This window comes from Manis pentadactyla, chromosome 3, assembly GCF_030020395.1.
Source record: "Manis pentadactyla isolate mManPen7 chromosome 3, mManPen7.hap1, whole genome shotgun sequence".
Lineage (NCBI taxonomy): Eukaryota > Metazoa > Chordata > Mammalia > Pholidota > Manidae > Manis > Manis pentadactyla.
The window spans coordinates 9,626,532-9,641,930 of NC_080021.1; the positions used below are offsets into that span (position 1 = coordinate 9,626,532).

Sequence of the window (15,399 nt, forward strand, 5' to 3'; positions counted from 1 at the left end):
ATGGACTAACAGGTACCAAAGGGAAAGGGACTGGGGAGGATGGGTGGGTAGGGAGGGATAAGGTGGGGGGAGAAGTAGGGGGGTATTAAGATTAACATGCATGGGGGGGTAGGAGAAAAGGCAGGGCTGTACAACACAGAGAAGGCAAGTAGTGATTCTACAACATTTTGCTATGCTGATGGACAGTGACTGAAAAGGGGTTTATAGGGGAGACCTGGTATAGGGGAGAGCTTAGTAAACATTATATTCGTCATGTAAGTGTAGATTAGTGATACCAAAAACAAAACAAAACAAAAAAAAAAGGGCAGTTCCTGTGTGGTAACCTCCAATGAGTTCTACACAAGGGTATAAAGGGCATATAAAAGTGTAGGCAAAGGGTCTGTTTGCGTTTATACAGAAGATCAAAGCCTAATTGGGCTACCCCAAAAATGAACTAAGATACGATATGAAAGAGAACTTCCAACATCAGCACTCTCTGGAAGACTCATGCCAGAAGATGATCATCAAAAAACCCCAACAAAGATCCATGCACTGCTACAGCTGTAGATGCACTCATCCCACCAGCTCCTGGACTTGCCATGGGAATGAAGGAGATATCTAAGCTGGCCTGTGCATACAGTAAAACAACAAATTTGACTGGATCTATACTGTTGGAACTCAACCAAGAATTAGGAGAAGTGCAAATTGTAGCGCTCCAAAATCTTACAACTACAGACTATTTACTGTTAAAAGAACATAAGGGATGTGAACATTCCCCAGGAATGGGTTGTTTTAATTTGTCTGATTTCTCTCAGACTGTTCAAGTTCAGTTGGACAATATCCACCATATCATAGATAAGTTTTCACAAATGCCTAAGGTGCCTAAATGGTTTTCTTGGTTTCACTGGAGATGGCTGGTAATTACAGATATGCTTTGGTTATGTAACTATGCTCCTATTATGTTAATGTGTGTGCGCAATTTAAGTAGTAGCTTAAAAGCTATACATGCTGAAGTTACTCTACAAGAAGATATGTCAAAGAAATAATCAATCTTCCCATGTTTTCTTCCGCCTGCTACTTCTGTAGCTTTTCTTCTTCCTTCCTAATTACAACCCTTAAATAGAATTCGTGCCTCATATCAAATTTACCGAGTATCATAATTCTCCAAGTGGTAAAGATACCTCAAGACAAATGCTGGGCATAGAAGCCACAGGGCATAAATATGCAAAGAAATAAAAAGCTAACCTTTTCAAACAATAAGGCTTCTCTCTCACTTACCAATTTTACATTTCCCTGTATGGCCCCGGAAGATGACTGGTTAGCCAGAGACGGGTGAGATTCCTCAAGGGAGGAACAACCTAAGACAGGCACAGTCGCAGGGGGGTCATCAGGTGAGAAATTGGGGATCAACAGAGGTGAGGCTTAGAACCTCACCCCCCGTTCTGAGAGAAATCTTCTGCATACGTGGATGTTTTATTGCCCTTGTCTAGCTTGGATTAACACATAGTCTACAGGCACACACCTGATCATCTACATTTGCTCTCTTACAACACTAAACTATGTTTTCTACCTTTATCTTGTATCTACCTACCACTTCAGCATTTTATTAAAAATAATAATAATAAAGAGAGAAATGTGGTATCCACATATAAATCAAGTATAAAAACCAAATGAGTATTCATATTTGAACTGACTGTTTATAGTTCATAATGCATGAGCAAAACTGAAAGTTTCTGTGATGACTGCCCTTGTACTGCTCACCATGTAACTTATTCACTATGTAAGAATTTGTTCTCCATGTAAGAACTTGTTTGTTATGCCTCAGAAGATTGGAGACTGATGAAAATTAGGCTTGGGGTGGATTAATGATTGTGCATTGAGTCCCCTATACAGAATTTTATTGTTGTTAACAACCATTTGATCAATAAATATGAGAGATGCCCTCACAAAAAAAAAAAAAAAAAGGACAGACTTCCAATGATAAAATAAATAAGTAACCAGGATGTAATGTATAGCATAAGGAATGTAGTTAAGATATTGTAACAGCTTGGTAGGGTGATAGCTGGAACCTAGAATTATGTATATAAATGTTTTATCACTGTGTTGTACACTTGAAACTAATGTAATGTAATACTGTGCGTCAACTACCCTTCAATAAAAAATAATTATCTAAAAAAAAAAGAGCTTCAGTTAAACACTGAACTACTTGGAAAACTCAGCTGTGAACGTAATGAGTCGCCCCCACCCAAACATGATCGTGCTCTACGCTGTAGGGATGAGCTAGAAATACTGAGTCACAATTTGGTTTTGCTTCTGAAATGGGAATAAACAATGAGGCTAGAATTTCTCAGACTCCCTAATATTAGGATAACAGGTTTCCTTAAAGGACCTGCTCATAATTCTCTCCTAACCTGCTTCAGAGGGAGGAAGGCTTTATAAAAATTTGGGGAAGTGAAGGCCTGTAATATCTGGGAAACCTACACCTGGTTCTCTGAAAATTTTGGTACTTCCTCCACCTACTGTGTAGGAGACCATCCCACACACCCCTATGACACCACCAGAGAAGGGCCATCTGCTCGGCCTGTGTTGTTTGCACTATCTTCTCGTGACACATTTGCTTAGTATGAAGGTCAGGCTAGGGAACTTTGGATTTTGTCACAAGGGAAATCAGAGAATTTTTCTTCAGTGTTTTTATACCCATATCTGTTAAGCATACTGACTCTTTAAAATGATAAATAGATAGATAAGTAGATATATAGATATTTTTTGGTAACATGTAGACAACATTTTCAAAATAGTTTAGGCCACACATTATGGTTCTTATTTACCTGTGAAAGTAGAGAGACAAAACCTTATCTCTAGGGTTTTTTCAGTTTCAAATCTAAGACCAAAACCAATGGCCACTTGAAGAAATTATTCACAATGGGATAATATTGAGCACTGAGATGATGGACCCTCAATAACTATCAGCTCACATCCTCATTCTTGTCCCTTCCCAAGGGCAACAGTCCTTTAGGGAATTCCAAGAGGAAGGGCCTCACCACTCAGCAGTCCCCTTTTCTGACTTGTGTGAGTTGGGAAGCCTTTCACATTTTCTAAAACATCTTGACAGATTTTGTCTGGCATATGTGTCCTGCTTCACATAGAGCAGAAAGGAAAATCATATGTGCCTCCATCACCCAGAGAAAAGTGGGTGCTGTGCATGGGAGCACACAGGTCTCACACTGTTTGTGACCAGAACGCACTGAACCGGGATAGGAAGCAGGGTCTTCTGATACATTTTTTGTCCATCTCAAGACAAGTGAGCCCTGTGCCTTCCAACCTGGGACATACCGTGAGTCTTAACCGTAGCCTTGGTTTTTGCTCACTTCAATGCACTTTAATCCAGTGGAATTCAGGTAAACTCAGCACATGAATTTTGAGCATGTTGGTTGATACAGGTTACTTGACCAGCACCTACAGATTATTGGGTCCTGGGAAGCATCTTTACTACAAAGAAAGTTACAACCCCTGGGTAGTTTTAACTATTGAAATGATGGCACAGAGAACGCTGAGGTCGAAGACATGCTTCTGCCTATTTTCCTGTTATCCTCATCATGTCTTATGCCCATGTCCACATCCTAACACACCTCCTCCCATGCTTTCTAAGCAGCTAATGGTACCACCTGCTTCCTGGTCACCCAATCTCACACTTGCCTGGTCACCCTCGACTGCCCCCTGCATCAGTCTCTACATCCAACCAGGCTATTTCCAAAGTGTTCCTAGACCCACTGCTTCCTTGGAACCCATGCTCTTAGCTGAGCCTTCTTCACATCTTATAACATCAGTAGACTTCTACTGATCCCCATGACTCTCTCCCATCCCTCAGCCACACAGCAGCAGGATATTCTTCCTGAAAAGTATCCACAGTCTCTCAATAGCTACCACAGATTTCAGAACTCATTCCTTGTGATCTGCTTCTTGAGGGTCTGAGCAGCCTCATGCCATCTCCAAGATGCCTGTCTTCCCAGTCTCAGCTAATTCTTGCTTTCAGGGCTCTGCATCAATGCATGAATTTTTTCTCTCTGCCCAGAACCCATGTCCCCTTTGACTTGCTTAACCTCTCCTCATTCTGTAAGAATCAGGGCCTGTATTACCTCTGCCCAGAAGGCATCCCTGAGCCCTCTGCCTGAGATATATGCCTGTCACAGGGATTTGCAGAGCATAAACAAACACATCTGTCTTTACTCTCACACTTGACAGTAATTGTTCAGCTCCTTAAATGACCTTAAACTTAAACTGGCATTTCCTGAGGTTGGGAAGGGGCCTTATTCCTCTTTATATCACTCACAACTAATATAAAATCTGCTACAGTGCTGGTTTTCAGTATATTAATGAATACACAGAGAAATAAAGAGGAAAAGAGAACAGCTGATGAAATTCAGAGCCCACCAAATAAATGCAGAGTCTTATCTGACCAACAACAAGAGGCCTGGGTACCAGACCAGTTTTCCTAATGCAGATTTCTGATCCTTCACTCTATTGTCCAAAGTTTCCCCAGTTGAATGTTGTTGATTTTAAGAAAGTACATAGAACAGAAGCAAACATAATTCCTCCTCTTCCCTGCTAAATGGCATTTTAAGACAGGATGGCTTAGACTGTCCAGACATCTGTTTCCATGACAGCTGAATTAGAATATCCCTCCAGTAAACAGGCCCCCAGACTCCACCTCATCACTGCTCTGTCTATAATCAAGGCTGCAGGAACACATACACATTTAAAACTTTAGGGGTTTGGCACGCAGCCTGATTCTTGAGGCTTGATGGCTGTTGTGTAGTCTAAATTTACTTCAGAATTAGGGAACATTTAATATGCCTGTTTTTCATTCATTTGCACTTTAAGACACTGTCAGAAAGGAGCTATGTGCAGTTCCAGAGTTTTCTAAGCCTTTTTCCTTTGAAATAGGAACATCAATCCAGCCAATACCAAATATTTGAAAAACATCCAGAGAAGCCCATTGGAAGTTTGGGAGCTGCAGACCCTGGGTGGATTTCTCTCTTGAGAGCACACATCAATGCAGACACAAAGGCTAGACAGGAACTGATGACAGGAGAAAGAAACCTCAGAGCCAGGAAGAGTGTTGTGCCTTCACATTGGGTAAGATTAATGGGGTTGTTTGTGGGTATGGTTATTTGTTGTGGCTGGTATTAGAAGTCAGCCCTAAACTCCTGTATAGCAGGTGACCTAGAAGGGGTTTGGTTAGCTTATCAAATGGGAGAGATGAGCTCACGGGGCATTCTGTGTCCCACAGTCCTTTATCAGTCTGCCGAGACAGGCAAACTGGGGGCCTCCTGTACCTTGATAATTGTCATATCTGTCACCCCAACTAGCCTATGTGCTCCTTGAGAGCAGGAACCACTGTACCCCTCTCTGTTCTCTGGCAGCACTTGGCCTGGCACCGCACACCAAGCAGGTTCTCAGGATGTGTGATGGATGAGAGGGCCAACTACTCCCTTCTGTGTCTGTTTATGCACTCCCAGCTCAACTCCACAATGCACACCTGATCCTCCAGTCAGACCTTCTGTCCCCTTCTCTCCATAGCTCTTTAAAATCCTCAACCTAGAACATGCTGGTAGCTGACATTAATGACCCAAAGTCTGGAGTATAGCAGGCTCCAGAGAGCTGTCTAAGGAGTTAAATTCTCAATTACTGACTCTTTAATTTACTGGTACAATACAAGGGTAAGTCCGAGGCACTTTCTGCTCCCAGTAAATTACATGGGGGACCATTATGGCAAAAACTGACACTGAGGGGTGTGGTGGAGAGCTTCCACTGACCTCTGTGGTCTCTAAAGCATAAGTTTGAAGTCCCAGCTATGGCACTTGATGCAAAGATAGTTTCTTTAAAACATGTTGTGGGTCTGAAATTCTCTCCTGGATAAAACAGTGATATAACCAACTGCCTCCCCAGAACGTCAAAAGGGCCAGTTGAGCTCATGGGTATGAAAGTGCTTTGCAAAAAGCAATATAGATATTGGCATGTTTACTATTTGAAATTTAGTGTATCCATCGGGCTGTAATTTCCTACAACTGGCAATCGGTTCAGTCATACTTTATAAGTGAATGCTAATCCCCCATTAACCAGGCCACCTGCTTAACAAGACCCTCTCAGTACTGATCAGTAAAGTGGGTGTCCAGACCGGAAGTCCTACAGTGCACTTCTGCTGAATGAGCAACTGGGGGACCAGGGACTTGTTTCAGAAAACAAAGCCTTAAACTAGAGCCTGTAGAGCGTGTAGGCACTTCATATAAAACAGCATGCTCCAGTTTACAGATGGAGACCCTGAGGCTCTGAGTAGTTAAGTGCTCTGAACAAGGCCATAGAGCTGAGGGAGAAAAGCAGGATGATTCAATAATAGTACTTTAAATGCAAGCCACTGCTCCACGGTGCCTGTTATCTACTGAGCACCCACCTTGCTCTGGGTGCTAGGCCAAGTGCTGCATGTGCATTTCTCCTTCCATTCTCCCCCCTCTAAGAGACCAAAGTCATCATTCTGCATTTTATAATTGGCAAGACCAAGACCCATGAAAGCCATACAATGAATTAACATTCACACTGGGATTTAAATCCTGGGCTCTGAGGCCGATCTGTATCTTAATGACCAGCTAGCCAATTGCTAAATGGGAAGGAAAACTCTGGCCCTCAACCCACACTGGAGGGTTAGAGTCCATATTCACTGTCCCTGGCCCGTTCCCATGTACTCTCAGTCCATTCTGTGGACTCCCCTTCAGTTGTCCTGATCCCTGGAATCCTCTCTTCTTTCCCTCCACCAACAGCTCCTGTTAGGAAAGGGAATCTATCAGCTATACATATTTTAGTAAGAATTTTAATCATGTTTCTTTTCCCAGGGATTCACTGTGCCTACAGACTATTATTGTGGAAGGATTTATGTCTGCTCTTCCCAATTGGAGGTGGCCTCCTGATCAGTCTACACATAAGGCAACCTTCAATTTGGGGCGTGATGAACATACCTCAGGTTGTCTGCAATCCCCGTCAAAGGGTACCCTCCTAAAAGCTTTGCCTGCACCCCCAAAATATACACATATACCCAGGGCATTGGGAAAAACAACTTCAGAAGTCATTTGGTAATCACTCCATCTCAGGAAGGCCAGACAAGGGCACAGGCTTCATTTCTTGGGCACATACCAAGCACACGCTCTAGGTTAAGCAATTCACTCTGGATTTATTGCCCATGAACATACCATGTGCCTTTCTTCAACCACTGTTTTCACGCTGGGCTACCTCTCACAGTAATGGATACCATATGTTTACTATCCATCATACAAATAAGCTATTTGATTTGATTTACCCCAAAAGAAAGTAAGCTTCATGGAATTCCACCTAGTTCTACAATGTTTCTATCCAGGCTTTGGTAAATATGCACTCCAGAGATATTATGTATATTCTCTATGCCAGGTTTTATGCTTGATAGTTTAAATCCAGAAATTAATAAAACATGGTACAGTTCTTAAAATATAGCAAAAAGCAATGACAAAAATTTTTTAATGATAATAATAATATCATCTAATATTAACACTATGTGGCAGACACTCTGCTAAGTTCCTCACATGTATTATCTCTAAGTGCCAACAGAGAAAAGCAGTTTTAAGTGCAAGCTTGGAGCCAGAGTACCTGGCTTCAAATCCCACCCATTCTACTTGCAAGCTTTGAGATCTTGGGCAGACTTCACTTCTGTGTGTCTCAGTCTCTGCAGCTGTAAAATGGGGCAAACGATAATAGCGGTGCCTCCTTCAAAGCACTGGGTTGAGTATTCATGAGCTAGCAGAGGCCAAGGCCTCAGGGCAGGGCCTGGCTCCTAAGAGGCACCATGGAAGACATTTCTGCTTCAACTCTTACCCTCCCTTCATCTTCACCACAGCTCTGGGAGGTGGGTACTGCCATAGGCCACTTAATAGACAAGCAGTTAGGCCTGGAGATATTTATTGACTTGCTCAAGGTCACGCAATTGGTGACAAGCAAACTCGCAGCCAGCTAGTGGGAAAAGCAGACAGGCAAAGGCACAGCTCCAGGGCACTGCCCACTGCGCTGCACTCCTGGAACGCATGGAGTGGGCACGAGCTCTGCAGAGGAAGAAATAAGCTCTGTAGAGTAGTCAGGGAGGGCTCCTGGAGGAGGCATTGAGCTCTCTGCCGTTAGAACCCTGAGAGCTGCAGCACGCTGAGAAGCGGGGCTTGGAAACTTCTCCAGGAGGCAGGAGAGAGTCTCTCCAGCCTCCAAGGGCTCCTGCCAAGACCACCTTTTTGACCTCCCCTCCATCCCCTCAGCTTCCCTGTCTAGCTGACACCTGCACGTGCTTTCACCCCTCCTTGGCAATCCAGAGATTAGACTGGAACCCCAGGCTGGCACACGAACAGAGCAAAGAGGCGGCAGGACAGAGCTAGGCTTCCCCCAGCCTCACACTAGAGCTGGAAGGAGTGAGCACCAGGTCCTCTTCTTGCCATAAACTCTGACTCTGCAGGTTAAAAAGAAGCATCCAAGTCACCTAATCGGTGCTTCTCAAACGCAGTGAGCATAGCTTTACCCAGACAGCTTGTCAGAACAGACTCCTGGGGCCACCCTAGGAGCCTGGGAGGGGCCTGAGAATGTGTTAGAGCCTCTGGTGATGCTGAGCCTGCGGTCCTGGCCTGGTAGTCGGGTGTGGTCAGTTCCCAGCTCAGGGACTGCCCTGATGGAGACCCACTGACAGGGCAGCACAGGACTGGGTGCACAGACAGGCGGTCTGACTGGCCACCATGGGGCCTCGGGTACTAACGCCCATCCCTGTAACATGAGGGGGAGGGCAGGTGATCTCAAAGGTGACTTCAGTGCTAATGCTTGTAAGTGTGGAAATGGTTGGAAGAGCTTCCAGAGGGAGGGGAAAGAGCAAGTTCAATGATTATTTCCCTCAACTGAGCCCATGGAATGGGCCCACAGTCCCATGCACCCCTGTAATTAGAATGGGCAGTGCAACTGGTACTACCTGGAATTTCTTAACTCAGAGGGGGGAATACTCCCTAGGGGCATTGGTTTGATGGACAGATCATATTTTTGGCCCTGGTTCTTCACACATTTTGCACAGGACTTTGCCTTTCCTGCCACTAAAGGGACAGAGTGTTATTTCCCCACCCCTGGACTTTCAGTCAGGATGTGTGATCTGCTGTGGCCAATACATACAGCAGAGTGACAGAGCCAAGCCTCAACCTTTACAGGCCTGGCTTTTTCCCTTGTTGTCTCCCACTTCTGCCATCTACAGGAGAACGTGCTCGTCTCGGAGAATGAGAGAGACATGAAGCAACGCCAAGCCATCGCAGCCAAGTCCAGACAAGATCAGTCGGCTGCCAGCTGACCCCTAGATGGCAAGTGGGCCTGGCTGAAACCAGCCCAGCAGCCCAGCTGAGCCAGCCAACAACCAGCCACCCTGCAGCCTGGAGAGTAACTCAGTGCTTCTTGTGGAGATCAGTGCTGCTGAGATGCTCAGGTTGTTTTTTAGGTAGCATTTTTGGTTCCGTTTCTTTTCAAAAAGTACATATTCCTCAGGGGATGGAGAGGGCTCAGAAAGAGCAGCAGAAGACCATGCTGGTGAGGAAAATTAATTTTGAAGAAACATGGGCAGAAGGCAGAGACTTACCCTTGAACTCCTGGCCTCCCAGATGCAACGTCGTCTGGCGGCTCCCCTGGTCATATATCACACCAGGACATGTAGCGTTAGGCGGGGCTTCAGAGGGATCCCTCCAGTCATTGATATTGCAAAGCAGGACATCAGGGGAGCTCAGCAACCCACAGATGATGGGACCTGCGGAGTCACGAAGGGAGGAGAGGTTGATGTGATGGAGAACAGCCAGGGCCCCTGGAGAGACACATATCTGTGCCCTGAGAGGCTTGTAACAGGGGGACAGGTAACAACTCCTTGGGAGTGGACAGAGACACTGGAACTCCAAAGCCTGACTTCACATGGAATTCTTTCCTGAATGTCCTGCAGTTGTCTTACTGGCAATTGCCAAGGGGCAGGCCACCCACATGCCCACTGAGCTTTTCTTCCTCTTCACGGGTCAGCAGCGGTAACATCTCCAATAACACCTGGGGCTTCCTGCCAGACTCTTCTGTTCCCATTTTCTACCCCCACTCAACAGAGTCAGCTTTTTGAGGCTTCAAGGAAATAAATGGCAGCTTATCCACCCCTCTGATTCTTGCGTGCGCGCGCGCGCGCACACACACACACACACACACACACACACACACACACACAGAATATAAACCTTAAAGGGACTCAGGAAGGAATATTTAGATTAAAAGTAAGAAATTATTAAAAACCAAGAGCTGTACACCAAGAACCCAAGCTTCCTATTAGGAAGTGAGCCCCTTATCTCTGATGTACCCAAGCAGAGGCTGTGTGCCCACATACCTAGGATGTACAGAGAAAAATCTATAACTAGGAGAGGCATTACACTATTTCATCTAGAATACATCTTTTAACTTGGAATTTTAAAAAGCTGCCCTATAGTTATGACTTTATTTAGTATTAGGAAGATCTACCCTTGAGCTGACTGATTTGACAGTGACTTTAGTTAGATAAATGTAAATAACTCAAATGTTTGGACATCTGTGATGTGCCAGCGCCTATAGTAAATGCTTTAAGTATATTAGTCCCCTTAATTCGTATAGACATTATCTCCATTTTACTCATGAGGAAACTGAGTCTCATATAAATTAATTGTTCCTATTTACTGATATCTATAGATTAGGTATTTTATATACCAGTTACAGAAATAATTTTTCCTGTTTGGTAGTATAGTTGTTTAGATGCTACTGTAAAAAATAAAAGAGAGAGAACTATAGCACCCCCAAATCCTATTCCCTTCCACATCCTAGGTTATGTGCCAAACCAGACAGAGTTTGAAACTCATCTCTCACTAAAACTTCCCCAAAGTAGATGACTCATGGATGTCTGGCTTCTGAATCTGACATTTCATCCTCCCTCCCACTGGCCACTTGTGACCTGCAGGAGTTAAGTAAGGAGAAGCAAAGGGGGCATCTCTGTGGAAACAACCGCCTTAGAGGTCATCTAACTGGTGGGCCTCCCACCAAGGCATCTGCACTGGTTGTATCAGAAGCACAGGGAAAGCCTGAAAACGCTGCGTCCTCGGCACCAGCCACAGAGGGGACATTTGGGAATCAGTACTGTAAACAGCACCACAGGTGATACCAGCGCGGTGCAGATTCCAGAATCCCCGGCCTGTTTAGACCACTTCACTTCACAGAGGAGGAAACAGAGCCCAGACAGGGAGAATGGCTTTAAGCTAGAGGCACGGCCAGCAGGCAGCGAGGCCTCAGCCAGGCCCAGACTGAGTCACAGAGGACCAGGGGTGCAGTGAGGCCTGCTGAAACCCCACCCGAAGACAGAGCGCTGTGGCTGCCCCCTCACAGCCAAAGAACAGAACCAGGGGATTAAACAAGAGGCGGGGGGTACTTTTCCTTCTGTTCTCAGACCTCAGAAAAGAAACACATGCAGCTTCTTTAAACTAGAGCTAAAGTATCAAGGAGAACTCAGCACGTCTGAGAGGTGGGCACCAGCTAGAGATCAGACTTTCCTAATCACATACTGCCAGCTTCGATTGCAGTCCCAGGATGAACCTCAGACCACACAAGTCCCTCTGGACCCCACTTCCAAGTAGCTTCACCTGAAATGTAGGTACAGAAGCCACACGAATTTTCACTAGTTAACTATTGGTGGAAACAAAGCCATTTAGGGGCTGGAATTAGAGGAGGCTGGACTGTTGCTGAGGTAAGGGTGGGGAGCAGGGAGGGGAATCTACTGAAAGTTAAGTGACTTTCCAGACGCCATGAAAGGATGTTCTGTTCCTGGTCATCAGCAGATCCAGCCAAAGCTTTATAAGTTAATACTCCAAATCTGTCCACCAGACAAGACTGGAAAAAACATCTGCCTGATGTTTTATGCATGTGTTGGAGAGCGCTTTACTTGCAGCCTCTCAGGGTGGTTGTCCAGCCCAACATAATTCACGAATCACAGGTTATACCTGGAGGGAAACGCAAGCAAGCTGCTAGCCAGAGCTGTCATGGAGAAAAAGGATTTGGGGGCTGACTGCTTCATGGGGCAAAATAATTCTTCCGTATATGATCCTAAGGAAAATGAAATCAACCTTTCCACCCTGAAAAATCACAGGGTCTGGTGAGTACTCAAGCATCTGGGGAAACTGTGGTGTCCTCCGAAACGACATGTGGTTCAAAGCAGGCAGAAGGCATCCTGGATTTGAACTGCAGTGCTGCTAAATGTGAATGTGTAATAAAAACACATGTACATGTGTGCATATATGTGTTCAATGCCACAGAGCATTAGAGCCAGCAGGAATTGTAAATCTCAGCTTACTCCAATTCAGGTTCCTGCTCTCCCACTCCCACAAAACATCCTTATGCATCCCAAGGGCTGCGAGTCACCTCAGCATTTTTCAGTAAGCACCTTGTTTGAATTCTCAGCAGCATCTGAAACTGCCGACAAGCTTCCTTCATCTTTCAACCCCCTCCACCCTCTCCACATCATCCATGATGTTCCGCCCTCTTGGTCTCCACCGCGATGACCAGCTGCTCGTTCTCTCTCAGAAACTCTACCCATTACGTAGGCGTTCACTAGGGATCTGCCCATCCTCCTCTATCTTCCCACCCACAACCCCTGCCTAGGAAATCCCATCTGCGACGTCACCTCTAAAACATGTTGATGCTGGTGCTTCACACATTTCTACCTTTGCCCAGACTTCCCCTCTGACCCGTGTATCCAAAAACTTGGTCCACATCTCAAGAATGTCTTAGAGGCACTTCAAACTTAGCATACCCCAGATAGACTCAATGACTTTCCCAACCTGCCTCTTCCATCACAAAATCCAACATCTGATGACTTCTTTTACTTGCCATATAGCAAACTATCCGACTGCACTATATGCCCATCAGCCACGATGATCTTTGACACCTCTTCCTTCTTCAGCTATGGTACCCGAAGTCATGTTGATTTTGCTTCCTACAGATATCTTAAATCTGTCCCCTTTTCTCCCTGTCTACTGCTGTCACCCTGGCCCAGGGCCCCGTCCCTCCTCCCTGAATGGCTACGGTAGTTCCTAACTGAGCTCTGTGTCTACTTGAACTCCCTTTACCATCTGCACAGTCAAGCAAAAGCACTCATTTAAAAATGCAAATCTGATCATGACACTCCTTTGCTTGAAACTTTCAATAGCTTCCAGTTGTTCTTAGAATACAAACCACCTTAGTGCAATCTACCAGGTTGCATAAGCTAAATGGTCACCTCATGCCTGCAACTTCTCAAGGCAGGCTCCATATCGTTTTCTGCAACCCTGCTGGTTCCCTGACCTTTGTCAGACCACCAGTCGAGGTACTGGAGGCCCCAGTCCTCACTCTCCTGTCAATTACCTCCTTGGACCTGCACAAGGATGAATCCATCACAGCAGGAATCACGGTCACAAGCAAGAAGACAGAAGAGATGAACGTCAGTCAGATCATCTCCTGGGGCTGAGAACACGACAGAGCTGTACATTCCGGAGAGCACATTTTGGAAACCAGTTTTCTCAAAGCTTTTCTGGCTTGTTGTGGTGAATTCTTGGCCTGGGGAAAGACAGAAACATTTTTTAAAGATCCCAAAACATTTCAGAGTTGACCAGAGTTTACTGATCATACAACAATGGATCTCTGAGTGTGCTAAGGGCAGTATGTGGTCCAAGATGAGATGCTTTCTATGCCATGAGAACTCTGGACTTTCTGTCCATGAAGAGCATGGAAACTCAGAGAGCCATGGCCCCAACCAGCAGACCCAGACAAATGCCATCACAACTTTGAGGGTCTAAAGAGAATGTGTGGAGAACTGGCATTTATTATTTTTATTATTAGCAGTAAATATTTACTGAGCTCCAACTGTATACACAGATACCGTAACCTGGGTTTTACCTGCATGACACCATTTCATTTTCACTGCCCTGTGAGTTAAGGTCAGCCAGCTCTGCTATCACAAAGTGGTTTTGTGAATTTTAACTACAAAAATCCTGGAGATGGACCCTTTAAGTTAAGCTGGGCTTTGGTGAAAGACGGTTTGGCCATGTGATGGGCAGGATGATCACATGATTGGCCTATAGTTTTCCCCAGCATGCACTGTCTTGGGCCACCAAACAACAGGTGAATGCAGAGCACACAAGCACAGCGGAATGCAGCTAGCTGCAAGAGGCTCAGGACCACCCATGACGGGCATCAGCCCAGCTCCTTCCTCCTGTCTCAGATTGGCCACCAGAGCTGTCTTTGAAGTGACGACTACAATTTTCCCTCCCCTGTGCAGGTACGTGGCCCTTGTCTCTATAACTCAGCAGACTCAGCCTCCCCCTAAGCCCTCCCACATCAAGCTGCCTTGCCCTTTTACATTTACTGAGCATTTCTTTGTGATGAATTCAGTATGTCTTTTTTAAAACTCTCCTGGCATTTTAAATAGGATTGCTATTGTTTTTTTTTTATCAATCCTCTAGTTAAAAACAGCATGGTTTGGATTTTGCTTGACCCTAGCTCTAGTTTTCCCATAAGCCCTGTTATATTTAGAACATCATTTTGCAAATAGGAGATTTTTCAGGGATATATATATATACACACACACACATACATGTATCAGTATAGTCAAATTTTCTGTTCTCTTCTTATGTCCATTTTACCTTTGAGGTAACAAGTGAGTGGTGTTGCCTAGGTTTACACAGCTGGTGGGTGGCAGGACACCACAGCCCATGCTTTCCACCACCCTGACCCCCCATCAGCCCAGTGGTTCCCCAGGTCTCAGCCAACTCGTGGACCTGGAAGTAGTGGAGAGGCTCACAGTGTGGGATCCAAGAGCACACGCTTCAGGATGAGACAGAAGTGAGTGCAAACCCCTGGCAAGCACGCTCCCAATTTCATAGCTCCCCCATCTGCACAATGGGGGTGAGAGTACGTAATCCCCACAGATGAAAGCATACTGTACATACAGCGGCTGAGCAATGAGCCTGGCACTTGGCTGACGCTCAGCAGGTATTTTAGAGGCCTCCAAAAGGCCAGCATCTTCTCCCTCTAAGCGTTGGGTCACTCAGCCACTCCTGCCTGACAGCCTCTAACTCTGCCAGCCGCCCCTGTCATCTTTCACCAAAGCCCAACTTACCTTAATGGGTCCATCCCCCAGATTTTTGTAGTTAAAATTCATCTCTTCCTCTCTCAACTTCTGTTATATTCTGTTTGAGCCTATAACAAAGGCTCTATCAATTTTCACCCTATATATTAAGCTACTTGAAATAGTATCTGCTTCCCCCACCAGCTAGTCAGTCCTTGGAGCTATTCCCTGCTGTCTGATGCAGT

General features: G+C 45.4%; 1 protein-coding gene across 1 annotated transcript in view; it reads right to left on the minus strand.

Moving 5' to 3' along the window:
• TG (thyroglobulin) overlaps window positions 1-15,399 on the minus strand; it is a 249,643-nt gene that overhangs the window by 170,635 nt on the left and 63,609 nt on the right. The window contains exons 26-27 of the mRNA XM_036890501.2: window positions 13,453-13,644; window positions 9,647-9,811 (exon numbers count right to left, since the gene is read on the minus strand). Of these exons, the coding sequence (XP_036746396.2) occupies window positions 9,647-9,811; window positions 13,453-13,644 (357 nt within the window). The remainder of the gene's footprint in view (window positions 1-9,646; window positions 9,812-13,452; window positions 13,645-15,399) is intronic.